The following is a 27193-nucleotide window of genomic DNA, read 5'->3' as shown; positions in this document are numbered from 1 at the left end:
CACAAAAGAAAACATAATCTGGTATTATTTATATAAAATTTAAAATAGGCAAAAGCTAAACTATTTTTTGATTAATTAGAAAAGCTTTTAAAAATCAAGAGAAAGATCTTCACAAAAGTCAAGATGATGATTAACTCCAGAGACAGTGGGAGTGATGTGACTGCAGTCACCTAGTTGTTCATTTCATAAATACTCTTGGACAATGTCTACATAAATATGTACTTTCTGTGTGATTATTTCTCAATAAAAATTACATTAGAATTACAATTAATGACACAAAATTTTATAGGCACTATGTTCTCTGCCATGTTAAGAAGGCTTGAAATGTGACATTGAAGGAAAATACATGATTAATAGGAAAAAAAAGAAAAGCTTTAAGATGCACTTTATTGCAGAGTCTGTAGTGTGAAAATTATCACAGTCACTTTTTATTGGAAAAATATCCCAAACTATTTATTATATACAGAACAATACATTTGAAAGAGAAACTGAAGGGGATTAAATGGAAGCATAGTCTCAACAACAAAGAAGTTCAAAACAAAAATGGCACCAAACATTAAGAGTACAGATGGGGGTTTCCCTCCCTTTTCTTAGAAATAAAATATTGCACGTCTTTTTTTTCTTGTTTTGTTTGCTAATGATAATCGTGTTCTACTTACTGGTTACAACACTGACTCTACACGTTCACCGGCATAGCTTTCACAAACCAGCACTGTGTAATGTTCGCTGGTGTCAGCCGTGGTCTCAGCATGGTTCGTGTGATGATTTCCCGGGGCAGGCAGCTGAAACGTGGACCCTCGGGGAACTGGATCACTTGATGTGACAATTGTGCAATTTTGAGGTAATCCCCTCTGAGAACAGTACAGGGAAAATTTTCACTGTGGATAAAATGAGTTGATGGGCTCCCTGGAGGAGAGAGGAGATAGATAGGAAGGAAAGATTAAGGCTTTTAAAAAGTGTAATAAAATCAAACTTTATCCATTGCCTAGTTTTGCTAGAAACTTTTCTGTTGACCATCTGACTTCTGAACCAGGTAGAAGAATTAAAATTTACCCTACCTTAATTGTCTTCAACATATTCATGTCCCTTAACTAGAATGGGAACCCTAAAATGCTGGATTTTAAAACAAACAAACAATTAAAGTGAAAGAAGTGTATTTACTGGGTCACTGAACAAAGGAAACAAAGTAAATGACCCAGCTGTTGACTGATCCCTAAGTGTCTGTCTGCACTGGAAGCAGGCTGACTCAGATACCCTCCTTGAGAAGGATACAGGGGGCAGCAGCTGTGGAATTAGAGACCCATTTCTGACCAGGACTGTGGCCTGGCTTCTGCTGGCTTCTTTGTAAGTTTCTCAGGAAATCTGCAGAGTTCAACTTATCACTGAGGAAGACATGTAAGGTATTAACCATGAACTCAGTCAGCACCCCCTCCGCTTAAGATGCTTCTGCTTCTATGCTTCCGCCTGAAAATTTCCATTCAAAAGAGCACAGAGCCTCAGAAACTCACCTCTCCAAGGCAATGTCAGAAATAATTCTTTATTTCATGTTAGCTTATTTTTCTCTAAGACCCACTAAAAAATGTAAACAGCAATAATGAGAAATGAGATTCTCCCTTCTGTCTTTTTTTAGTGCCTACCATGCATGGATTATGACAGTCATGTCCACAGCTGATAACACAGCATAATCTTCTCATTACCATCCCTCTCTCTCTGTCCCGAGCACAGCTGACTGATCCAGGAATGCACATCAGATCTGGGGTTGTACATCACAGCCACGCCTGGCAATCAGATGATTTCTTCTCAGAATTTGCACTTCAGAGGTCCTGCAGGTGAGTCACCCTGAGGCTGGCATTTCAGGAATGTCAGCATTACATAATGGCACTCCTAAAAGCCAGCCTCAGAGTGGCCTTAACCTTGACCCCGTGCTAAGGGATTCCAGAGCCCTTTATTGGGTAACTTTGCTTGGAGACTTTCCAGTAGCCTCACTGAGACATTCTCAGAACTCTGGGTAAATCACGACTGGCTCTAACTCGGGTATTTTGCTAGGCTAGCCCAGTGGCTAACGCATATAATACTTCGTGTGTACAAAGTTTTCTACAGGCTTTATATAAAAATCTATCCATTTAACTCTCAGAAAGTACTCTATCAGGTGGATACAGCAATTCATATTTTATAGATGAAAACACTGAGATACTGAGGCATTAAGTCATCTCCCCAAGCCTGTGAGTGAGTAAATGGTGAAGAGAAGTCAGACCTTCACACCCGGCCGTAGCGTCGGTGTCCTCCGACCACAGCAGCGCTGACGGGCTCGCCTGTGCTTCTTGATCTTCCCTCATAGATGCTTGTGATCCTTTTCTTGTCTGCTTACGTCCGGTGCGGGATCACTCAGGCCTCCGGTCTGCCTGTCGAGATCTCCTAGGTAGTTGTGGACTGGTCTGCAGTGAAAGAGGATAAGCTGTCTTCGTTCTTAAGTTTTCTGGAATTCAGCTTCGGAAGCTCTGGCCTCTGGTTTTGAGGTTTACAGAGGACAGCACGCCTATATTCAGAAAAAAGAAGATAGGAAGGCTTCTCAGCACAAAATACAGTCACATGCAGTCCCGCCAGCGCTGTGGCCCTGTACAGGGACTACACAGACAGTTTAGCGGTGGCATCCCAGCCCGTTATGGGCATTGACGAAAACCATCTGAACGACTCCTCCAAACCCTACTCCTAACAGCGGGATCAGTGGTAAGCCCACCTGGCTCCATTTGAAGTCTTTATCCATGTTAAGAATGATCTGTTTCTCCCCCTGGCCTCTCCACCTCTTACACACAATCGCCCCCGTATCAGTATCGCAGCACTATCGTGGATTTCTTCAGTTTCCATGGGAGGCTTCTTATAGTCTTTGTGCCTCCAGCAGGGTAAGGGAAGAGGGAGAATTTAGGTTTATGCATTCCTTCCAGAATCCCCCATCAGCTCATCAGTCTTCACATATAGTTTAGATGTAACAGCTCTGAATTTTCTAAATTTGCATAATGCCTTACAACTTATTTTGCAGGAACATTTTATTTTTACTGTATGCTAGCTGTAAAGACTAAGCCCCAGGCATTGTATTACATTTTTAAGAAGTAATACAGTTTCTCCATTAAAATAAAGTTACTCATTTTGTAAAAATTTACTGCAAATAGTAGCTGTATGAATCCAAGGCAACAGAAAGAAGTGCAATCTCCAAATATTCTCTGGTTCTAGGTGCATACTATTTCCACTTGATTGTGAAAGGTGCGTTTTTATTTACTTTCATATTCTGTGTCTCAGGAGGCCCTGTTCTTCTCTGGGGTAGTTTTTAGTATAATAAGGAAAGACAAATGTTCTTACTCTCCAAGCACGTGGCTTGCAGTGCCTGATTGTCTGCCAGTCCCAGGAGTTTCAGTGCTCGAGCTTCACTGGTGTGAATCTGAGGTTTTCAGTAGCTTCCGTACATCCTACTGTGTGATGTATCTGGTATTTTAGCAGAACTTCAGAGAAAAAACTAGCCTTCCTTCAGTGAGAGCTACAGGCCTTACTTCTCATTCTTTATTAAAAGATGCCTTTGAAATTTCTCTGTTCTTGCTTTGAACACATAGTTTGGGTATCCAGAACCATTTTATTGTTTGAGTTATTTAACACAGAGCTCTCAGGGGCTTCCATGTATAGTAAGTGAATAATGTAATTTTGGCAGTTTCTGTGTTGTTGCTTCTGCTCCTATTCATGTTAAATTTGTTCCCAAATATCTGACCAGGACTGATACTAGTTTTAATATAGAAGATACCAGATGGATTCTTTTTTTTTCCCCTACACATTTAGTACTTTAAATTCTATTTTGACCTCAAGATTTTTCATCTAAACAAAAAATCCACTGAGTTTATTCTTTTCCACTTTGAAGTTTTGTTTCTGGTGTTCACTTTCTGCCTGGACGTTTATTTATGACTGTATCTAAATTCAGGGAGGAGTTCTATTTAATCAATGTAGATTTAATGAGTACTTATTTGGATCTGGAAAAGCAAAGTCAAAAATGATGGAATCTTGCTATTAGGAAAGGAAATGTTACTCAAAAATTTGAGATAGATTAGATTTGCATAAAAATTCTATTACAAATTCATATTTAAATATATAATGTATGTTATATGATTTTTCTGTGTAAAATAGGTAACATGCAATATATAATACATAACATACAGTGTACATTTAATATAATGCTATATATTGCATATGTTACATATTCAATATATAAATATACTGATGCTTGAAATTTGAAATAATATATAGGGCCTTTAAAGAACAGAAGTATACAGGCTAAGTGCAAGTCACTTATATATGATAGGAGAGCAAAGGAGCAAAAATAAAAAAAGAAACAGTCAGAGTTTTAATAGCATTTTTGAGGATGAATGGAGCTGTAGACATGGACAAGGACAGAGAACATTCCAAGCGAAGGAACAGCAAATTCAAGGCACTGACACGTGAAACAGCGTCACTTACAGACTTGTGATGTGATAGGTCTTGAAACAGAGTCTCATTAAGCTGGACCATTGAAGAATTGGCTGTTTCTGTTTTGCATTCCATGCAGGATGCATCCTGTGATAGGAACCGGGATGAAATAGATGGTTTGCTCAGATCAGGTCATTCTAGCTCCGGTTAGACCAGGTATTTTTAAGTGAGAGTTTCATGGAAAAAGAAAGTTTTCTGGTATAATAAATGAATTTTATTAAATGGAAACTATTTAACTAGTTTAAGTTTACTTTAAGTATAAAGATCCATGCATCTGTTTTTAATACTAAAACTTGGGATTTTGTTATAAAGTCTAATTTCCTTATAATTAATGACTGGTGAAGTAAATCACCTAACACGTGACCAAGATACAGTTTCTTAACACAATAATGGAGACACTGAACTAAAAATGATTGATACGATTTGTCTGTGTTTATTGGGATCCTCTCTTCTAAGATTTTGTACTTTTGTGCCTCCTACTTACCAGATTTCACATTCTTAATGTCTCTGAGTGCCTTTGTTCAGAGTTGAATTTAAGTGCTACACTGCTGGTACACGGTTAAGTAGTGCTGCTTCCTCCAAAACCTTAAATTTCTGATTACCTCTTTTATTAGTTATTTTAGGAATTAATTGTGTGTCTTCTTTGTGTGGTGCCGTGGTAAGTGGACATCAGAAGGTATCTTGGCTACTCCACGTAAGCACACAACCTAGGCAGACACCCCTGTGATTCCAACGAATGCCCCTGGTCACCTATGACCAGCTTGTTCCTCTATATAAATACAGGAGCTGCCACTAGTTGAAACTATGTTTCCCATATAAACTCTGTCCGCATGTGCTTAAATGCCTGTCTCTTTTATTAGAGAGCCATATGTTTTATCCACTATCATAATAATCTTTTTTGGGGGGTAGGGGGGAAGGCACTTTTTATTGGAATCTAATTTGAAAGATTTCACTGGGCAGAAACATAGAAAGAAGCCTTGATAACCTTCTATATAACAACACTATTAAGTAAGCAATTTATCTAGAGAAACTCAGACATTTTTATTGCTTATTCATTTCAATTCATTATCTTCTATTCAGTATTAGCACTGTCTTGGAAACCTGTATTTTTAAATTGATTGACTATTTCTCCTTCTTGCTCAGTGAGTACACATGACACTACAGTGAATGTTCAGTGGCTGGCAATATCGATGCACTACAGTGTGGTAGTGATTCCAAACTGCAAGGTAACTACAGTCATTAAACCAAATTTATGACTTTCAAATTTTAGAAAAAATTAGTATCTTAATACTTAAGATTTAAGATACTTATCTTAAATGTACTGTAGTTACTAATGTTCATACTATAGTGGTTGACCCCTCAAAAGAAAAGGTAATGGATAAAACCAACGTGAGATACCTTAAAACAGAAAGGAGTAACTACTTCCAGGCGCATCATGCCATAGAGAAGAGGCAAAAATAACCAAAAAGACTACTTGTAAGTGCCAGGTATGAGAGATCATTTATCCTATCATAAAAAGTATGCTCATACTTAACCATTTTCAGATAATTTATCTACTGTTATGTGTATATTCTTAAAATAGAATGTGAGATTTCTGTCTGTGTCTGAGTATATGGGAGAATGCCCCCGCCACTGTGTTTTTTATTCCAAGATTGAGAAAACACTAGGTACTCAAGACACTTTGATTGTCATCATGTTTCACTTGATGGGTTTGACTGAAGTTCTTTTTTTTTAACTAAATTTCTTACCATTGTGTTTCAGAATATTTTCTTATCTCATTATCATTTTGTCATTTATAATGAAGTACATAAATTTATCTACATCCCTGTGCTATGTAAATACCTATCCTGTTATTTTTCTCTACAACTCATATATCAAGGGTTCCTAGAAGATGTGTTATTGTTGTACAGTAAAGCCTTATATTTTAGAATTATGCCTTCAATTCAGAGTTAGAGAGCTTTTCCCCCTGTTCTGGCAGGGTAGCCAATTCAGGATGTCCATGGAAAATTATAGCCATTCATCAATGAAGGCGAGGGAGTAATCTTTTATTGTGAAACCTTAGGCTTCTGGATGATTGTAAACTATCACAGACAGAATTACTCCCACTGTACTCCTTGGGGGCTTCTCGCTTCTCAGAGAAGGAAAACAGAAACAGTAAAGTTTGTTTTCTTCTTAACCACTCTCTACCTGGAGATTCCAAGTAAGTCCTTGCTTCAGATTTCTTCTAGATGTTAAGCCCTTTTCTCTTGGACAGTATTAAATCGTTGGATTCAAATTAGTGTAACTTGTAATGTGGTCTAGTCTACTGTCAAATCTACTGTGTGGTTTAGGCCCAGGGAAGTCATTGGTTTATGAATAGATAGGGCAGCCTGCTTCCAGGAGACAGAAGAGACAAGAAAGAGGGTTTTGTTTTTACATTATTTTCTTCTTTTCTCAGTAGTTGAAAATACGGCAACTCTTCTGGTTAGCTACCTGAGAACCATAACGAACCACAGTTACCTCTACTTGCAACATAGAAGATTTTCTCCATTTTCTATAGAAGCTCTTGTGTGACAACCCAGCCCTTTTATTCCTTTAATTTGTCTGGTAAAGCAGAAAGGAAAGTCAATGGTTTTGCTAAGAATGATTGATACATTACCACCTAGTGGTTCACCTTTCTTACCATATTTCCCTGCCTTACCACATCTGTTTTTATTCCCAGATTTTTGCAAGTCACGATTTTTAGGTTTTGTAGGAACCAATTAATTTTGCCATCACGATTATGGTAAAGCTCATTTGTATATAAATAAATAGGGAAATGATAACTGATAATTGATTTAAAATTTTATGCCTGGAAAGAGTGTGTCCTCTTTTACTGCAGTTTTTGGGAAAAAAAAACAAAACAAAACTGTGTAAAAACTAATTTTATCTCAGGTTACAAAATTCCTAAAGTCAAGAGCCAATTACTTTTATTATTAAACTCACGGAATGTAATTTTACTGCTAATAACATCAGTATCATGATAATAGATGATGTCTTAAAAAGACCTGTTGACTATTAAAATTTAACTCCCTGCACATGGGCAAGTAAATTCTGTGTTTCTTCCATATGTAAGGGATCATATCTTAGATATGTTAGGTGAGATTTTTTCACATAATGTAGCTGAAATATGGCATCTGGATTTCAAAAATTCCAGAATGACAGGCATTCATCGTGATACTTAATGTCTTTTGGAAAAGAGATTTCAGCTGTTAGTAATATATACTAGGAAATGAAACTTATTAGAAAAAGCTTAAGCCTCAGAAAGGATTTCAATTTCATATAATTAGATTTTTCATAAAATTATAGAATGTTTGAGCTGGAGGAAAATTTGAAGATACTCACAGTCAGTTCTGTAATTTTCCACATGAGGATGTGGAGGCATGGGAATTGTATATGTAAATTTTAGTTTTCCAGTTTTGTGAAAGGTTTGGGGAATAACTTTTCACATTCCAAACCTTACTTGTCCTTAGTGTCCATATTTGTTTATGTTCTATCGTCAGGTTGTGCAGAGAACTGCAAACCCAGACACATAAGTGTCTTCTCTGCACATGAATCTAGCCTGATTATAGAATCAAATGCTAAAGGAAAGTGTGAACCTGAATTCCACCAGAGAAAGCTATTATGATGATTTATTATGAACATGATTCATTATATCATCACTAAGATGGGAACAACAACCTGCATTACAAGGGCTACATGGCTCCACTTCTCACACCATATATTAGAAACCTTAAGCCCAAACTGTGACAGGTATGTATAAAGGGAATTGATTTAAACTCTCTTAAAAATGCAAATACATTCATAACTCTAAATCTGCACATATATTCTACCACTGACTTGGACTTCTAAACAGTTTCAATTTTCTACCGTTTTTATGGAATTTCCATACTTATTTTATATAAGAGATGCAGTTTTGTCATTAGAGACACAAATGCATCCTCAGAAAGTTTATATGTATGTCAGGAGCGCTTAGTAAATCATCTTTGACAGAAAATAAAATATGTATAGAATAACAATGAAAAGACCAATGCTTATCAACATACTTTTTTTGGTCTTAGTCTTCCTCGGAGCATTGATAACAAATCTAGAACATATCACTTACTCTCTCTTCTTGTTTACACACGGAATGAGTACTGGGGAAAGTTAGGGCCTGGCATTCCAACTCTAGGATTCCTGAGCCTCCTCGTTGTTCCCGTTAAAGGAGGTACTTAACATAAAACCAGATTGAAATTCAGCTACAAATCACTTCCTCACTCAACTGCAATACTCTGTGAGAGAACTGGGTCAGGAAAAACAGTGATAACTGACATTCAAAGTCCACGGTGTTACAGTCAAAGTCACCGTAAGTATGTATGATGGCTCACTTGAGGTGGCAGTTCTCTTGAAAAGAAGGGGTGTGTGTGTGTGTGTGTGGGCGCGCGCGCGCGTGCTTTTTATCACAGTGATTTGTAGATGTTGTGAATTCTCTGCAGCTGAATTAGTGACTCCATAGTGACATTTGATTTTTCCTAAATTTTCAAAAGTAGTCCACAAATCAAATAACCTCAAATTTTTAGCACTTAGAATTTATTAAAAGTATACCATAGAACTTGTTTATTTCTCTATTATTATTATTTTTGTAGTCAACTAATTGTCAAAATGTTTGACATGAGAGAGAGAACGTGAGCAAATTACAAATTCAGCTTATTCCAAAAGAGATCTATCTGTTGTTAGATCTGTCATCTTTGTCACTGGTAAATGAATTCAAAGGCAATTTGCAGCTTGAGAAATTTTGATGTTGCTGGTGATTGTAGTGTCATCTAATGATGATGACAATGGTGATGACAGCAGTAACAACAGCTTCTATTTATAAAATCCCTGTGTAAGGCCAGGCCGTCCCTTATTTTAATCTCATTTGGTAGAGAACTCAGCAATGAGAATATATGGTATAAAGAAATGATATTGGTTACTGAGATAAAACTAAGAAAATAATATCTAAATTTCACTAAAAATTTGAAACAATGCAAATGCTAAAAATATTCCCTGAAAGCAATTCCGTTAGTATAAAATGATATTGTTAATAATAGTTTTGTTTCTAAAACAAAATCATTGGTAAAGAGAAAAAGAAGAGAAATTCTGTTAAATATATTATCTGAAATGGAAATAATCAGGAATAATCCATTTTTTAAGAAGTTTGGGAAAATCATGGTGCTAAAAATCTAAGATTTTAACCAGTAATAGGAAGAAATGCATATTTTTCAAAGTATTGGTAAAGAGTCAAATTGAGGGGGATCAAAGCAAGCAAAGAGGCATTAAAAATAGACAGGAACTTCGAATCAAACCTGACACTGTAGTGGGATTTAGATGGATCCTTCCGCCTTACACAACTAAGAAGCAAAGATAGGAAGCACACATGAAGGGCCTGTTTGCCAGGCACTGGGCAGCATGGGGCTGTGATGCTTGAAAGGAACATAAGAGGTGACCTCCACATCCAGTCTGCTTACTGTGGGGGTCATTACCCAAAATGTGATGCAGGGAATTGGAGCCTAAACAGAGCAGACCTTACCAGAAGATACAAGGTTCAGAGGTAGAGGCAGGGGTTCCTGAATCAGCTGTAGTTTGCAGGACAGGACACCAGTGATTAAGGCTTTGCCCAGATAAGCAGATCTGGAGCATCACATAGGGTCCTCCTTGAGGTTTTGCCTGAAGACTAAGCTGTGTGTGCACTGAGACAGATGCTGTGAGGCCAGACAGAGAAAAGCTAATGGGGGACAGGGAAGATACTTCACTGAACATCTAGGTTTCCACTGTAACCTGAGAAAGATGTTTTAGAAGTAGGATGTCTCTAGCCCTTAAATAAATAATAGTCTGGGTCCTACCTAACAGCACCTGAAACTAAAGTTTGACAGGATCAAGCTGATTTGCCTGTTTGCCAGAACAAAATTCAATAAAATTTAGATGGATGTAAAAAAATAAAAATATATACGTACATTTGGGAAGTGCATGTCTGCTTCCCTGCTCTTGCCCATAACTCTCCTGCAGGTATGTCCCCGAGTAACAGCAATGACAAAAAAGGGAGCAAATGTAGGAAGAATTAGAGCACTAAAAACTTCACTGAAGCCTCCACTGTGGATTTAAAATAGAAACAGCAGCTTGGGGACTCCCTCATACTTACATTAAACCTGTCTGTTACTTTGGATTTAGTAAACAGGACATTCACCAGGTTAGGTAAAATAAAAAGGCTTTCTGCTTTTGTTTTCAACTTTAAAGTAAATGCACTCACTTGTTAACAGATTTGTATTCCCTTAAGTTCTATGTGGGTTTGAATACTAAATATTTTTTATGTCACTACAGTTAGAAATAAAATATACAATATCTAACACACCTGAACTACCATGAAAATACATCCAACCACAATATAACTGACAGTTTTTCTAGCTTACAGTAAATCATCTTTAAATAATCCAAAATGCTTTTCTAATGTTAATCATTTTAATTTGCATTCAACTATATACAATACATATATACTAAGCATTGTATAAATATTGCCCTTTTAATGTAAAAGACTAAATATATTCAAAGATTATTAATATTTAAATTCTTTGCTAACTTTAGCTTATAGTGTTACCCTTGTTTTTGAGCAATGAGAAGTGATAAACAGATATAGGGTGTTTTTACTATACTGTTTTATTAATATGAGATAGAATTATTTGATGGTTACCTATACTTTTAGAAAGATGGACTTTGACCTAATTTTTTTTAACAAATAGTTCATTTAAAGATTGTTCTTTTTCTAGCTTTGTCCTAATTAAAGCATCTTCTTCTAGCTCTGCCCTAATTAGAAGCAGTATCATTTTTGAAACAAACAAATGGGTAGATTAGAAGTATAGACTAACCATGGGGAAATAAAAGAGAAAATATTGGCTTAGTAGCTCTATGTAAATTTAAGAAATTGAGTTACTTTAATATTAATCATTCATACTTTACCTAACTTTCTTGTTTGCCATACACCAGAGGTACCCCAAATTACCATTGATCAATAGTTTGAAATTACAGCATTTGAACTTTAACCTTTAATTCTGCTGTGTTGTGCTCTGTGTTCCATCATTAGATTTTGTAGGAATTATTCATTCTAGAAGTAGACTAATATTGTTCAGACTCTAGCAGAATTTTAAAAGTGAACTGCTTTTACTTACAGGGATCTTAAAAACAGAAGGAAACTATTTTGGATTACTGTGAGCAGATGCCCCTTTATTGACAGTGAGAGGCATTGAGGGGACTGGTAAATACAGAGTGGACTATTCAGATCCTTGGATATCTAATACTTCACTGTGACAAAACAGGACAAGAGCAAACTAAGACTTTGCAGCAGCTACACTTCATGGGGTGAGGGTGGGGGGCAGTCTATAGCAGAAAGAGCACTGAATGTGCTGTGTCAAAATTAGTAGAGTTGTAAGAGTTCCTTAACCAATTTTTTGTTTCATTTTGGTGAATTACTTAACTCATTCAAACTTCAGTTTGCTTAATTATAAATTAAGATCGTTGGCTTTCTTTAAGATGCCTTTTAACTCTGAAATTTGAGGCCCCCTTGCTAGTAATTTATCACAGAGACTTGATACCGATTAATTTTTTTACCTGTATAAGTAATCTTTCAAGTGCAGATTATTTAGGTGGTAATTCAGCGCAAATGCCTATAAGCTTCCTCTTAGTCATCCCAACAACAGATGTGTATAAAGTGGGAAGCTAGTTCTCCTCTGGCCCTGTGGTGCCACACAGGGTGTTGTATGGAGTAGTTGTTCTGCTCTGTGATTTATAAGGGACTTGAGGTCTAACTGTTGGAACCATGTTGGAAATTCTTAAAGGGCTTATCCTTAGGATGCATGGATTATGGATGAAAACAGTTCATGGAAATATAGGCTCCCTTATCACAGGGTCTGATTTACCCAGGGCCAGTCTCAGTATAATTCTTAAGAGTGCCCCTTTCCATTCTCAAAAGTGTCCTTTTTGCTTGATAAAAAATATTTCAAGTGTATCTCTATGTAATTTTAGAGAAGTTATTTCCATCTTATCTTTAATAAGCCATTTCATAATATGCAAAATAACACGTATTAGAAGTATTCTCTTTTACGTCATACTATTTAAACTCCTTCCCAATTGCCCTGTTTCTTTGTTTAGTTTTTATGTTAATTCTTTACAATTGTACTGTTACAAAGTTGGTGTTTCTTTGCATTTTCCTCTAATATTTTCCTTTTTTGTTTTCTTGGCAATAACAAAAGAAGCGAAATATCTAATCTATTCCTTGAATCTATGAACTTCATCACAACCCGTAAGATATATTGAAATCAAGTTTGAGAGTTTTCTTAATGCTTGTAACAGAACTTTGCAAAGGAGATGTGTTTCTGCCTAAACGGTATTTACTGAAAATTTTCCATGTTCTGTTTTTTTTTTTAAAAAACTGGATGGAAAGGCCATTAACTCCATTCTGTAGGTTGTTCTCCCAACACTGTCCATTCAATATATTTTAAAAACATATTTAGAAAAACAAATGGATAGAAAGATTCTGAAAGTTACTTTACTTAAATATAACCCCCCAGTATTTGGCAAATGTATGAACTGTTAGCTTGAGTAGGTGAGAAATATTCTATAAAAAACTAAAAAGACAGGCTTTCGTGAAGATAGGGCACTTCTGACAGGTGAAAAGTTATTGATTTACAAGAAACCTGTGTCTTCTAAATTTAGAGATGGACAATCTGAAAACTACTATGATATCAGAGCTTTCCCCCAATATCTAGACAAAATAAATGTCTCTAATGTGACTTGGCATAGAAGTAGGTGTAGTGGCTAAGAGCTTAATATTGGAATAGAGATAATGAATCCAAATGTTGCCTCAGTCACTTTAAATTGTTTGGTTTTGTGCATGCTATTTTTAAAAAAAATTTCATGTGGTTCAGTCTCTTCATTTTTAAAATTTAAGTGATCGAGAGGTTAATGATAATTAATAATAAAATAACCAGCCTCACAGAGATATAAGAAAAAAAGAGATGCTGCATGTAATTCACTAAGCCTATCGCCTGGCAAAAATTATTAACTAATAAATTAATAGCTATATTGTTAATATCTAGGACATTCTGGGCTCTGAAAAAATATAAAATGTTTTAAAAGGCAGGCTCTTGGGGAGAGGGCATGAACAGGCAGAACAAACAGGATTTTTAGGGCCATGAAATGTAACCATAATGATGAATACATGTCACTATAAATTTGTTCAAACCTAAAGAATGTCAACACCAAGAGTGAACCCTAATGTAAATTGTGGGCTTGGGTGGTTCTGTTGGGTCTATGTAGGCTTAATCAAAGGCACCACTGTGGTGGGGGATGTTGATAATGGGAAGGCGATGCATGTGTAGCGGCACAGGTTATATGGGAAGCCTCCCTTTCAAATTGGTTTTAAACTTAAAAGCTCTAAAAAGGTAGGCTTAATTTTAAAAAGGTAGGAACTAAATAAAAAACAATAGTTGCATATTAATATGTTTTAGTTAAGTAGCAAGGTGGAATTGGAAAGTGAATTTATGGAATGGTTTTATAAAGAAAGAAGGTATATAAATTTTATAAAAATTAACAGTTTTAAAAAAGTATGGCTCTTTATAAATATAATGATGCTTCTTTTACTATATTGGAAAGAATGTGACCTTTATGAATGGCCACCTGACAAAATATTTAGAATATAGTACTATATCTTTACCTTTTTTGTTTATACTGCTGATTTGATTAACCTAAGTACATAAATCATGCTTATATTTATGTTTTAGGTATTTTTACAGACATACATTTTAACATGTATGAGTGTAATTTAATATACTTAGCATATTGCATTTTTATACATTTTTATAAGTATATGCGTTTTATTACTATACCTACTAATGTAGACATATGTTTAAATATTAGCCTTGACGTTTGCCATCAATGGAAGGAGGCAGTGTGACATTGCTTGAACTATGTCAGAAAGTTTTTAAAAATAGAAATAATGTAATTTTCTGTGCATATTCACCCAGTTATGTATATTAAAACTATATCAGTATTCACTGTTTATATATCAAGTAGATCTACCATTTACCTTTTTTAAAATACTTGATTATTTTATAAAAAATATACTTTATATTGAAACCATCTACATATATCTCTCTATATTTATCTGTTCATAAAATTTGAAATTAGACTTACTATTGGAATTTTTCACATGAGACTTGAAACCCTATTTGAAAATGTAATATTGAATCTCCAGCCAACAAATTCTGTAGGGAAATTGTTCTGATTAGTACTGGGCTTTTGAACTCAACTGATTTCTTCTGTATAGGGGACTGTAATGGAAAGAAAACACGCAGTACAAAGTGTAGCCATGGTAGTCTGAATGAGGAAACAGCAGAAGTTATTAATGGTGCCAATCACATGAGTCATTAGTTCTCCTAGCCTGCAGCCTCAAAGTACCCATCTTTCATATAAGTTAACATACTTCCAAAATAACATTATTGAGAAAATGTTTACCACCAAAGAGAAAATACTTCCTTTCCTTCTACAAAATTTTCTTTGTCAAATATTATGGTGGAAACAAAAATAGGTAGAGGTAGCTGTTTAAAAGTGAAACTGTCCAAACATACTCAACAATACAGAATAGCTGAATATAAAAACTGAAGCTTCATCAAGAAAGTTAGGAAACTCAAAAATTCTATAGATATTTGCATTACATGATTTACGCTGTTAAAATGAAATACCAGTTCTGGGCATGTTAAATCTTGCTTACATTTGCTAGGCAATCATATGTCTGAAAACAATTACCTTATAGTATTTTTGTAAAGATTACGTGACAAACACATGATTATATATAGTGAAACAGTATTTTTATTTGATTTTAAATATCATTTATTTTATATTATAGTCTCATGCTCCAAGATTTGAGCTACTCCTGTTCCTCAGTGCACAGAGCATTATAATTGTTGTGTTTAACCCTTTTTCTTATTTTATGCTTTTGTTTTGTTTTTTACTTCTTCCCATGCTCTTTTACACATTGGCTTACTAAAGTACATTTGATTGATACTCCTGAAAAAGTAAATATATTTTAAAATATATATGCAGATTATCTCTGGATTTTCCGTTTAATGATTATCAAATTACAGAGTGCCTTTGGTTTGTAAATTTGATTCACTCAACACTGGCTTTCAGATCACTCACTCCATGTTTTGTTGTGCATATTTAATTACTCCCCTCTAACTGCTTCTTAAGTACATGCCCTCTATCTAGATCTAAGATGTTTTTTGAGCTAATAAATTATCAAGTTTTCTAACTGATTGCCTTTCTGTAAGAAAGTTACATTTTCTCAAATCAATTATGATGGCTTACACTTTTCCAAAATCTGTTTCATAAAGGTTTCAGTGTACCCTCTTTCATTCTGTATTTTGTTCATTTTTGTCTTCTCTAAGTTTTATTCATCACTCTCACAAAATGCCTAACTTCTTAATCTTTTTAAAGTCCCAATCCCCTCCACTTTTTCCTTATTCTTACTGATTTCTGATTATATTATAATTATTCATATTTTGTTACTATCATTCTACTGAGTACTAATTCATTTGTTTTCAAATAAATTAAAACTTTGTTTTCCAATAAAATTAAAAGCTACAAACTGTCTTCTAAATTCTGCTTTAGCTGTGCCCCACAAGTTTTAACATGCACTGACTTAATTATTACTTATGATTTCTTTTATGACTTCCTCTTTAAGTTACTATTTTATTTCTAGACTAATAGGATTTTAAGATAGATTGTTAGTGGCTTTCTAATTTTATTTTATTGTGATTAGAAAATATATTCTGTTAATAGTACAGACCTCAAAGTCATTTAAGAAATTTAATTTTGTAAACTTCATTTTATAGTATTCTACTACAAGAGTATTTAAATACATATTGACAATTAAAATGTGCACACACTCATATATGCTTGGAAAATTAGTACTAAAATATACCGCAAGATATTAATGGGGGCAACTACATTTCTAAATAACTTAAGGTTTAGTATCTTAAACATTATATTTCAATATATGTAGTAAATTTCAGCTATCTATCGTAACTCTAAAAATTGTCCACTCTATGTCTTTATTACACTAAAAAGGCCATAGTACTCTTCAGTAAGCCATATTTTTGATTGGGCTTAAGGTGATGTATCTAATATATAGACAAAATAAATTAACTTACGTAGTTTTGAGACCAATCATGAGATGAACCAATTATGAAATTCACCAATAAGTCACCCTCTTCTTTTTTCCTAATGGTTTCTTGGTTGGAGAAGTTACTATTAATGATGCTTTTTATTTTTGTTTTTTATTTGGGGGTTTTTTGGTAAATATCAAAACTGTTCAGCCTCAAAACAGTTATTTTAATCTCTGAAAATTTCAATAACGTGTTCATTAAATATTTAGTTCTTCATCATTTTACTTATATTAATATCTAAAATGGCTTTCTAAATAGTACTAAGAAATAAATATAAAAGTGGATACTTTTAAAGGTATATATAGCTTATGTTCTAGATTCCATATCTTTAATCATTTCACCAACATATCTTTTACAATGCGTACTTCTCCTAATAGTATTAATGACAACGTAGCATTGATTCACCTTTTGATTTAGATATTTCTAAGACTATATGATAATTTTTGTTTTGTATGGATATTTGAGTTCACATATTACTGATCATTCATTTTAGTGTCCATGGACATAAAATGTTGTGTATTCATTAACAGCAGTGTATCATACATCTCTCTCTCTCTCTCTCTCTATCATCTATTCTCAGTAGCTTTACTAAAGCTTTGCATCTGTTAGAATCTCACTGGAGCAACACTTACATAATTAAGATTTCCAAAAACATTTCTTCAAAGTTACTTCAGAAGCTTTCTATTGAACATTCCCATCACTGCTGCTTTCTGCAGCTACAGCACCAGTCATAGTCCAGAAGTTTGTTCCAACATTGCCCTTGTAATAATGATATAGAATGTATAGTTTGTGTGCTAGGCAAATGATTCAACTAGTTGTGCAAATACTTGAACTATTTCACAAAACTTCACGATAATTTTTTTAAAACCACTTTACTGAGGTATGTATGATCAACTGGTAAAAATCTCTTCATGTTCAATGTTACACAACTTGAAGTTTTGGAGACAGTGATTCTTTAAACTAGGATTTTTACTTTGTTCAAGTTATCCAACTTCTCCTGTAGATAGTAAGACATCAAATTCATTACAGTTCACGGATAGACAAGAGGAATTTTTTTTCTAGCTAATTTGTTTAGACCATTGTGCTAATGAAGTCAAAAACATGGGCTTTACTCATTGTGTGCTAAGTGGCATTGTCGTTGTTCTGTTGTATTTACACTGACAACACTTCTGAGCAAACTGCTCATGAATATATGTCTGAATTACAGCAGGTTTTGATGATAAAATAAATGAATTTGTTCTTAATGTTGTTCTTTCAAACAGTGTTGCTATATATCTGGAAGCAGTTAAGGCACCTGGTGTACAAATATGAATGAGACTGAATCCCTGACCAGCCTTCAAATAGTCCATTCAAGTAAACACAGACTTTCTTATACCTAACTACAAATCAATTTTAAGTTTTCTATAATTAGTATAAATGTACCTCCTAGTTTGAGTGTATAACATTTGTTTATCTTGGATTTTTCATTTTTAAACAAGTATTTTTAGTAAGTGATAGCATTAAAATGGCTAGGTTGAACTTGGTACACTTCTACACTTACAGCTTCAACTACAGTCTTATTCAATAAAATGATACACATTCAAAGAATTTTCATTTCCATATTTGGTTAAAAGTGACAGATGACTGACTGACAATATACTTTTTCCCTTTTCGCAGTCATTTCCATATAAGATATCACTAAAACTTCCCTTTCAAGGACAGCATGCAGAGTATTCACAGATTTTAAAAAGTGGAAAACTGGGCACAAGAAACTTTAGGCATCTCTCTCTTTTTTCTAATTGAAGTATAGTTGATTTACAATATTGTGTTAGTTTCAGGTGTACAGCAAAGTGAGTCAGATATATTTATTCTTTTTTTCTATTCTTTTCCATTATAGGTTATTACAAAATATTGAATATAGTTCAGTGTGCTACATAGTAAATCCTTGTTGCTTATTATTTTATATATGGTAGTGTGTATCTGTTAATCCTATACTCTAATTTATCCCTCCCTCTGTCTTCTCCTTTGTTAACTATGTTTTCTATATCTGAGTCAGTTTCTGCTTTGTTAAGTAAGTTAGTGCATACTATTTTTTAGATTCCACATACAAGTGATACTGTATAATATCTGTCTTCCTCTGTCTGACTTGCTTCACTTGTGATAATCTCTAGGGTCCATCCATATTGCTGCAACTGTCATTATTTCATTCTTTTTATGGCTGAGTAATATTCCATTGTATATCTATTTCAAACCATAGTAAGCCAATTGCCTGCTGATTAACACTTGAGTTGTTTCCATGTCTTGGTTATTGTAAATAGTGCTCCTTTCAATATTGGGGTGCATGTACCTTTCTGAAGTAGAGTTTTTGTATTTTTAGATATATACCCAGGAGTGGGATTACTGGATCATATAGTAACTCTATTTTTAGTTTTTTAAGGAACCTCCATGCTGTTTTCTATAGTGGCTGCACCAATTTATATTCCCACCAACAATGTAGGAGTGTTCTCCTTTCTCCACACCCTCTCCAGCATTTATTATTTATGGATTTTGTGATGATGGCCATTCTGACTGGTTTAAGGTGATAACCTCATTGTGGTTTTGATTTGCATTTCTATAATAATTAGCAATGTTGAGCATCTTTTCACGTGCCTGTTGGCTATATGCATGTCTTATTTGGAGAAATGTTTATTTAGATCTCTTCCCCAATTTTCATTGAATTTTGTTGTTGTTGTTGATATTAAGTTGTATGAGATATTTGTGTATTTTGGAAATTAAGCCTTTCCTTTTTGGCCACATCATTTGCAAATTATTTTCTCCCATTCTGTAAGTTGTCTTCTTGTTTTGTTTATGGTTTCCTTTAATGTGCAAAAGTTTTTAAGTTTCATTAGGTCCCATTTGTTTATTTTTGCTTTTATTTCTTTTGCCTTGGGAGACTGACCTAAAAAAATATTGCTAGAATTTATGTCAGAGAATGTTTTGCCTATATTTTTTCTAGGAGTTTTACGTTGTCATAGCTTACATTTAAGTCTTTAAGCCATTTTGAGTTTATTTTTGTATATGGTTTGAGGGAGAGTTCTAACTTCACTGATTTACAAGCCCAGCTTTACCAACACCACTTGTTGAAGAGAGTGTCTTTTTTCCATTTGTATATTCTTGCCTCCTTTGTGGAAGAGTAATTGACCATAGGATTCTAGGTTTATTCTGGGTTCCCTATTCTGTTCCATTGATCTATATGTCTATTTTTGTGCCCATACCATGTTGTTTTGATTACTATAGCTTTGTAGTATTGTCTGAAGTTTTGAAGGGTTATACCTCCACTTTTATTCTTTTTCCTCAGGAATGCTTTGGCAATTCTGAGTCTTTTATCATTCCGTATAAAATTTAGGATTTTTTTTTCCAGTTCTGTGAAAAATGTCCTAGGTAATTTGATAGGGATAGCATTAAATCTGTAGATTGCTTTGGGTAGTATGGCCAATATAACTGTATTAATTAGGGGAGTACGGGATAGCTTTCCATTTCCTTGAATCATCTTCAGTTTCCTTTATCAAGGCTTTATAGTTCTTAGTGTATGTCTTTTAGCTGTTTGGTTATATTTAGTCCTAGGGATTTTTGTGTTTTTTTTTTTTTAATGTGATTTTAAGTGGGATTGTTTTTAAAATTTCCTTTCTGATATTTCATTGTTAGTGTTAAGAAATGCAACAAGATTTCTGTATATTAATCTCATGTCTTGCTAACTTGCTGATTCATTTATTAGTTCTAATAGTTTCTGTGTGACATTTTGAGGGTTTTCTGTATAGAGTATCATGCCATCTGCATATTAGTGATAATTTTACCTCTTCTCTTCTGATTTGGATACCATTTGTCTTTTTCTTTTCTGATTGCTGTGGCTAGGACTTCCAACACTATGCTGAATAGATGTGGTAAAGGATGGGCATCCTTGTCTTGTTCCAGAATTTAGCATGAAAGCTTTCAGCTTTTTAACGTTAGGTATTAGGTTGGTTGTGGGTTTGTTAATGAATGGCTTTAATTATGTTAAGATATGTTCCCTCTATACCCACTTTGGTGAGTTGTTTTTTTTTTAATCATGAATGCTTTTTCTTCATCTATTGAGATGCTTTTTCTTCATCTATTGAGATGATCATGTGGGTTTTGCCCTTTCTTTTGTTGATATGGTATATCACATTGATTGATTTGCATATGTTGAAACATCCTTGTGCCCCTGGGATGAATCCAACTTGATCATGCAATATGATGCTTTTTATGTGTTGTTGGATTCTGTATGCTAATATTCTGTTGAGGATTTTTCAATCTATATATCAAATATATTGTCCTATAATTTTTTTTTTTTTTTTTTTTTTGCTGTCTTTGGTTTTGTAACAGGGTGATGGTGGCTTCATAGAATGAGTTTGGAAGTGTTCCCTCCTCTTCAATCTTTTGCAAAAAGTTTGAGAATAAGTTCTTTGTATGTTTGGTAGAATTCCCCATTGAAGCCATCTGGTCCTGGACTTCTGTTTGCAGGGAGCTTTTTGGGGTTTTTGTTTGTTTGTTTTGGTTTTTGGTTTTGTTTTAATTTCATACTCAAATTCCCTTCTAGTGATCCTTTTGTTCAAATTATCTATTCTTGATTCAGTTTTGACAGTCTGTATGTTTCTACAAACTTGTCTATTTCTTTGAGGTTGTCCATTTTGTTGGCATATAACTGTTAATAATATTTTCTTATAACTTTTGTATTTCTGGAATGTCGGTTATTATTTCTTCTATCTCATTTTTGTTTGTTTATTTGGGGCCTCTCTTTTCTTCTTAGTCATCCTGGCCAGAGGTTTGTCAAGTTTTCTTATCCTTTCAAAAAAACAGATCTTGGTTTTAACTGATTTTTCTATGGCTTTTTATTTCTATTTTATTTCTTTTCTCTCTGATCTTTATTATTTCCTTCCTTCTACTGACTTTAATCTTTGTTCCTCTTGTTATAATTCTTTTAGGTTGTAGGTTAGGTTGTTTGGGATTTTTCTTGTGTTTTGAGGTCTTCTTTAGATCTGCCAAGCTTTCAGCCTTAATTTCTTCAAATACAGTTTTGATCTGCTTTTCTTTCTTCTCTTTCTGGTATTCCTATTTTTTTGTTTTGTTTTGTTTTAGATTGGCATGCTTTAGATTAATTATCTCATAGATCTTGTATGTTGCTTTTCTTATCTTTCTGTCTTCTCTTCTTATTGGGTGATTTCCATTATTCTTTCTTCCAGATCACTTATTTATTCTTCTGCATTATATAGTTCCCTATTTATTGCCTTTAGCTTGGTTTTCATCTTGGCAATTAACTTGTCTAATTTTGACTGGTTCCTCTTTGTAGTTTCTAGTTCCTTGTTACAGTGATCTGCCTTTCTATCAATGGTCTTTCTTATTATTCAGCATTTTTATGACTTCCTTTTTGAACTCAGGGTCTAATAGACTGGAGAGGTCTGTTTCATTGTCCTTTCAGGGGATTTCTTTTGTTCTTTTAATTGGGAGGAGTTCTTCTGCTTTTTCATTTTACTTATATTTCTCTGACTCTATGAATTTGGGAAAACCAGTTGTCTACTGTGGTCTTAAAGGGCTATTTTTGTGGGAGCAACCCTGTGTAGACTCTTGAGTTCAGTATTTTTGGCATGAGGTTTGTTTTTGGTATAAACGCTTGCCGTATCTTTCCTCAAGGTGTGCTGGCCCTTGTCGCTTTGATAATGGGAGTGTTTGGCATTTTAGTGACCAGAATCTGTACTGGACGTTGGATAGGGCTTCCTCTTTGCTGTGCAGTTGTCATAGCCCTGTTGGGAGCCAGGTCTGCTCCCCCAGCAGTTATGGGAGTAGAATTGTCCAGGAGTAGAATTGTCCAGATCTGTTCTAAGTTGTGGTGTAAGGTAGATGGGATTGGACTGCTCCCTCTGAGAAAGGAGTTGCTGAGTGTTCTTCCCCAGGAGCTATCTGCCAAGACATAGTGACACTGTGATGCTACCTGCCACCTGGTGTGCATGCCTACAAAGATCACTGTTGCTTGCACTGCCCTTGGGGGCCACCTCCTTTGGGGGAGCATCAGTAACTGGCTTGGACATCCCTTACAAAGCTGCTGGTGTGAAAATTTGCTGAAGCCATGTCCCCATCCCTGCTTGGGAGTGCTGGTAATCAGCTCAGAATTTAGCCCCACTTCTGCATGTGTGAGCCCACAAAGTTTGCAAAACTGAGTGGCTGGAGCTGCACCCCACTGTGTGCACATTGACAGTGAGGCTGCTATGGCAGATCCATGCCCCTCCCTTCCTGTGTTAACAGTGGCTCCTATGGTGGGCCTATGCTCTGTCCTGTGCACACAACTAGTTGTGGCCCAGGCCACACTCCAGGCCCATCGGGCTGTCTTCTGCAAATCCAAACTGAGTCCTTTCCCCAGGTCTGTCTGCTGAAACCCGAGTTTCAATACCCAGTCTCCATGTACACTAGCAGGCATTCGTCTTGGGATGGGAAGTGTGGCAGTGTGGCAATGACCATCTTTCCTGGTCTCTCTCTACCCTGGGAGGGTGCAGGCCAGTTCCCTCACTATACTCTTGTGCCTCTGAAGCTCCCTGTCCGTCCTGGCAGATCTCCCAGCCAATGAAGGAAGTTCCCAGGATTAGGGAACTTTTCCTCATTCACAGATTCCTTCCAGGGGTGCAGGTGCCATCCTGATTCCTCGTCTTCTCCCTTTTCCTTTTCTTCTACCTAATTATATGCAATCCTTCTTGCAGGTGCTTGGTTATATGAGATCTTCTGCAAGTTTTCAGTAGGTATTCTGTGAGAACTGTTCCAAATGTAGATGTATTTTAGATGTATTTGTGGGAGGAAATGATCTCCACCATCCCTCTACTCCACCATATTGATGTCCTCTCATCATCTAACTCTTTTTAGTTTCAGGTAGTGGTAAGAGGATTTGTAAAAAAAAAAAATAATAATAATAATAAATAAACTGAAACCTCAATTACGTACTTAGGAGATGAGAAGGGAGAGCTCTCATGTCCGGTGACAATATCAGAGCCCAACCAGAAAAAGAAAGACTCTTCTTTCCTGGCAAGGACACAGCCAATGAAAAGCCATGGACTCTTTGTTTATGAGAGCTGCCCAACTGCATTCTCCTCTATAAATGTGTTCTCCTTCCCTTGACATGTGGGGACTTGCTTGTGGCTAACCATCCTGAATTATAATTCTCTGCTGTTCCCAAATAAACCCATCTTTGCTAGGGCAGTATCTGGCAGTGGGTTTATTTCGGGTCAATCAAGTATTTCATAATGCTACTGCCCTTCTGGTCATATGGGGTACAACTCATGCTATGATCTGTGAGATACACAGAGCATATTAAGCCACTTGTCAGTGGACTCTGTGGAAAAAATGGGTATATGTAAGTTAAAATGTGCCCCATATTTTGTATTCTGTAAAAACAAACTCACAAAGAAGCAAGCAGCCAAACAAAGATGCCAAAATAACAGAAAATGTAAAATAAATTAGGAAGCTATTACCCAACCTCCACTTAACCAACTCAGAAAATTCACAAATTCACTCATCTATTGAAAATAAGGAGAAAATTTAAGCTTCATAGTACGTAAGCTACTTCCTCTATACTCACAAATTGAGAAGTTTGCTTACCAAGAGTCAGTTTTATTTGTATTCAAACCAATTAATGGTAGTTGTAGCACTTATTTCTGAAAATGTATGAAATAAAAGTGTTATTAAGAAAGATGGATTTAGTAATAACATTCATGTCAATACTGAGATATTTATAAAGAGTATGACATGTTATTTAAAAGTTAATAAATGTATCACCAAGGCAAATTTAAAAACACAGAAAATGATTATGAAAATATCAAATTCACAATGTGTCTCAATTTTTACTCCACTGAACAATGAAAAGAAATATATGACCAATATTTTATGTGAGGAGTTTATGCAAGAAAGACTACAGAATTCCAGGCACCTAAAACATTTTCAAGGAAGGGCCTTAAGTCAGTAAGTTTTTAAATGTAGGTACAGTACTTACATCATTTATTCTTCCAGCACTTTAAAGACAATGATCCATAGACTACATCAAACTAAAAACCTTCTGCACAGCAGAAGCAGCAGCTGATAAAATGAAAAGGCAACCTATGCTTCTTAAAAACCAATAAATAAATTGATCATACACAGTCGAATGTATTCACATTTCAGAAATTCAGCTTATTATAAAAACATTAGTAAATAAATTGTATTTTTTGTTTCCATTCCTTCCTGTAGCCAACCATCCTCATTGCATGCTATTTTCCATATTACTAGACAAAATAAACCTATCACCAGTTTTTCTCTAAGAAAACAATAATTAAAAAAAATCTAATTGAAGGAAAAGTGTGTTGTTTAATCTATGCCTGACTTTTCATAAGATTTCTATTACAATTTTAGAATAGTGCTTTTCACACTTCAGTGTAGGTATAACAGGGATCTTGTTCATGTGCAGGTTCTAATATACTAAGTCTGTGGTAGGTCTGACAATCTGCATTTCTTATAAGCTCTCAAGGAGATGCTGATGCTGTTGATCTAAGAACCACACCTCAAGTAGCAAGGTGCACTTCTAAAATGGCTATGTATGTTTCATTTTAACCTTATAATATTTTGAATTACTTTTACACTTGTGTATGTCATATAGAAGCTATCAGAAGAATAATATACTAGTATAAATAATAATAAGCAAACATGATAAAATGTATAGTTGAAATATGAAAAGCCACTATTTTATACAATAAATTTATCATAAAGAGGGAATCTGTACAGATAATGTTATTGTCAGGTGTTTTAGTTTACTAAATTTCCTCAGTTTATCAAGGGCAGCAAAGAAAAAGTATGGATGAAGCTTGAAGGAGATACTTAATAATTAAGGATTTTCCTTGGATTTTTCAGGCCACATTCTCACAGGTCTTGAAAATCATAGCTATATGAGTTATCCCATTCTTTGCTGTTGAGAGAGCTCTGTGAAAAATTAAGTCAGGAATTGTAATAAGGACTCTAAAAAGACATGAGTCCAAGGGGATTATCTATATAGGGAGAAGAACTCGTTCTAGGTGTGACATTTACCTCTGTGGCCTTGGTAGTTTTAGTAATATTTCTCAAATACTAGTGACATGATACACTTCAGTTTTAGGTAGGTGATAAATAGGAGATGATGTAAGTGTCAAAGAGCAGCATCTTCCATAGAAATGCAAGTATGACTATCAAGAAAGAACTATATTATATAGCACATTTATTTATTCATATTTTTTTGGAGGGCGGTTGTTGGTGTTTTTTGTCTTGCCACAGAATATAAATTTTATTTCACAACTCTTATATTCCTACTGCCAAGCTGGTATTTCCTTTTGAGTATCTCTTAGGTATAGCAAAGCTTACATATCCTAACTTGACCTTCTGATCTTTCCCTACCCAAAAGTCTTCCATCCACAGTCTGCCACATTTCAGTGACTGAAAATTCCATCTTCCAATTGGTAAGGCAGAGAAGCTTGGAGTCACCTTTTACCCTTCTTCCTCTCACATGACACACAGGCAGTCTAACATGAAGCCATGTTGCCTCTACCTTTGAAATATAACCAGAATCTAACTACTTTTTACCACATCCACTGTCACCAACCAGGCAACAGCAACTGTCACTTCTCACCTAGATTTGTTAAATTGCTCTGTGAATGGTATCCCTGCTCTTCCTTTGCTGTTCTACAATCGATTCTCAACAACTAAAACAATTTATTTAAAACATAGTAAGACCATGTCACTCTTGGTCGTTTTCTTCTTGTTTTTTTTTTTTAAACCACAGCATTATTTATAATTGCCAAGACATGGAAACATCCCAAGTGCACATCAACAGATGAATAGACAGAGAAGTTGCAGCACACGTACACAATGGAATACAGCTCACTCACAAAGAAGTAAGGCTATTTTGTTATTTGTGGCCCTTCATTCACTTTTCTTTTTTTTTTTTTTTTGCACTTCATAAACCAGAATTTTCTAACTGGCACAAACATTTCCATTGCATCAAAAACAACAAAATACCTAGAAATAAACTTAACCAAGGAGGTTACCTATACTCTGAAAACTGTAAAACATTGACAAAGGAAATTGAAAATAATACAAATAAATGGAAAGATATCTTGTCCTCTTAGACTGGAAGAATCAACATTATCAAAATGGCCATACTACCCAAAGCAATCTACAGATACAAAGCAACACCTATCAAAATACCCAAGGTATTTTTCATAGAACAAACAATTCCAAAATTTATATGGAACCATAAAAGACCCTGAATTGTGAAAGCAATCTTTTGTAGGTCTTTTTTTCTCTTTCTTCTTTTTGTTCTCTTTTCTTATGGTTTCATGACTAGAGAAGTTCCTTTAACATTTGTTTGTTAAGTTGGTTTGGGGGTGAATTCTTTTAGCTTCTGTTTATCTGTGAAGCTTTTG

The 27193-nt window shown here is 34.9% G+C and overlaps 1 protein-coding gene across 1 annotated transcript in view; it reads right to left on the bottom strand.

The window, feature by feature from the left end:
- Positions 1–368: 368 nt before the first annotated feature.
- Positions 369–27193, bottom strand: part of LOC140700362 (uncharacterized) — a 257989-nt gene continuing 231164 nt past the window's right edge. The window contains exons 3-6 of the mRNA XM_072973873.1: positions 4495–4590; positions 2738–2890; positions 2255–2536; positions 369–906 (exon numbers count right to left, since the gene is read on the bottom strand). Coding sequence (XP_072829974.1) covers positions 2416–2536; positions 2738–2890; positions 4495–4590 — 370 coding nt within the window. The 3' untranslated portion in view covers positions 369–906; positions 2255–2415. The remainder of the gene's footprint in view (positions 907–2254; positions 2537–2737; positions 2891–4494; positions 4591–27193) is intronic.

The sequence above is a fragment of the Vicugna pacos genome, chromosome 12 (assembly GCF_048564905.1).
Source record: "Vicugna pacos chromosome 12, VicPac4, whole genome shotgun sequence".
NCBI lineage: Eukaryota > Metazoa > Chordata > Mammalia > Artiodactyla > Camelidae > Vicugna > Vicugna pacos.
The sequence above is the reverse complement of the archived record's forward strand: the minus strand, read 5'-3'. Positions and strand labels throughout refer to the sequence as shown.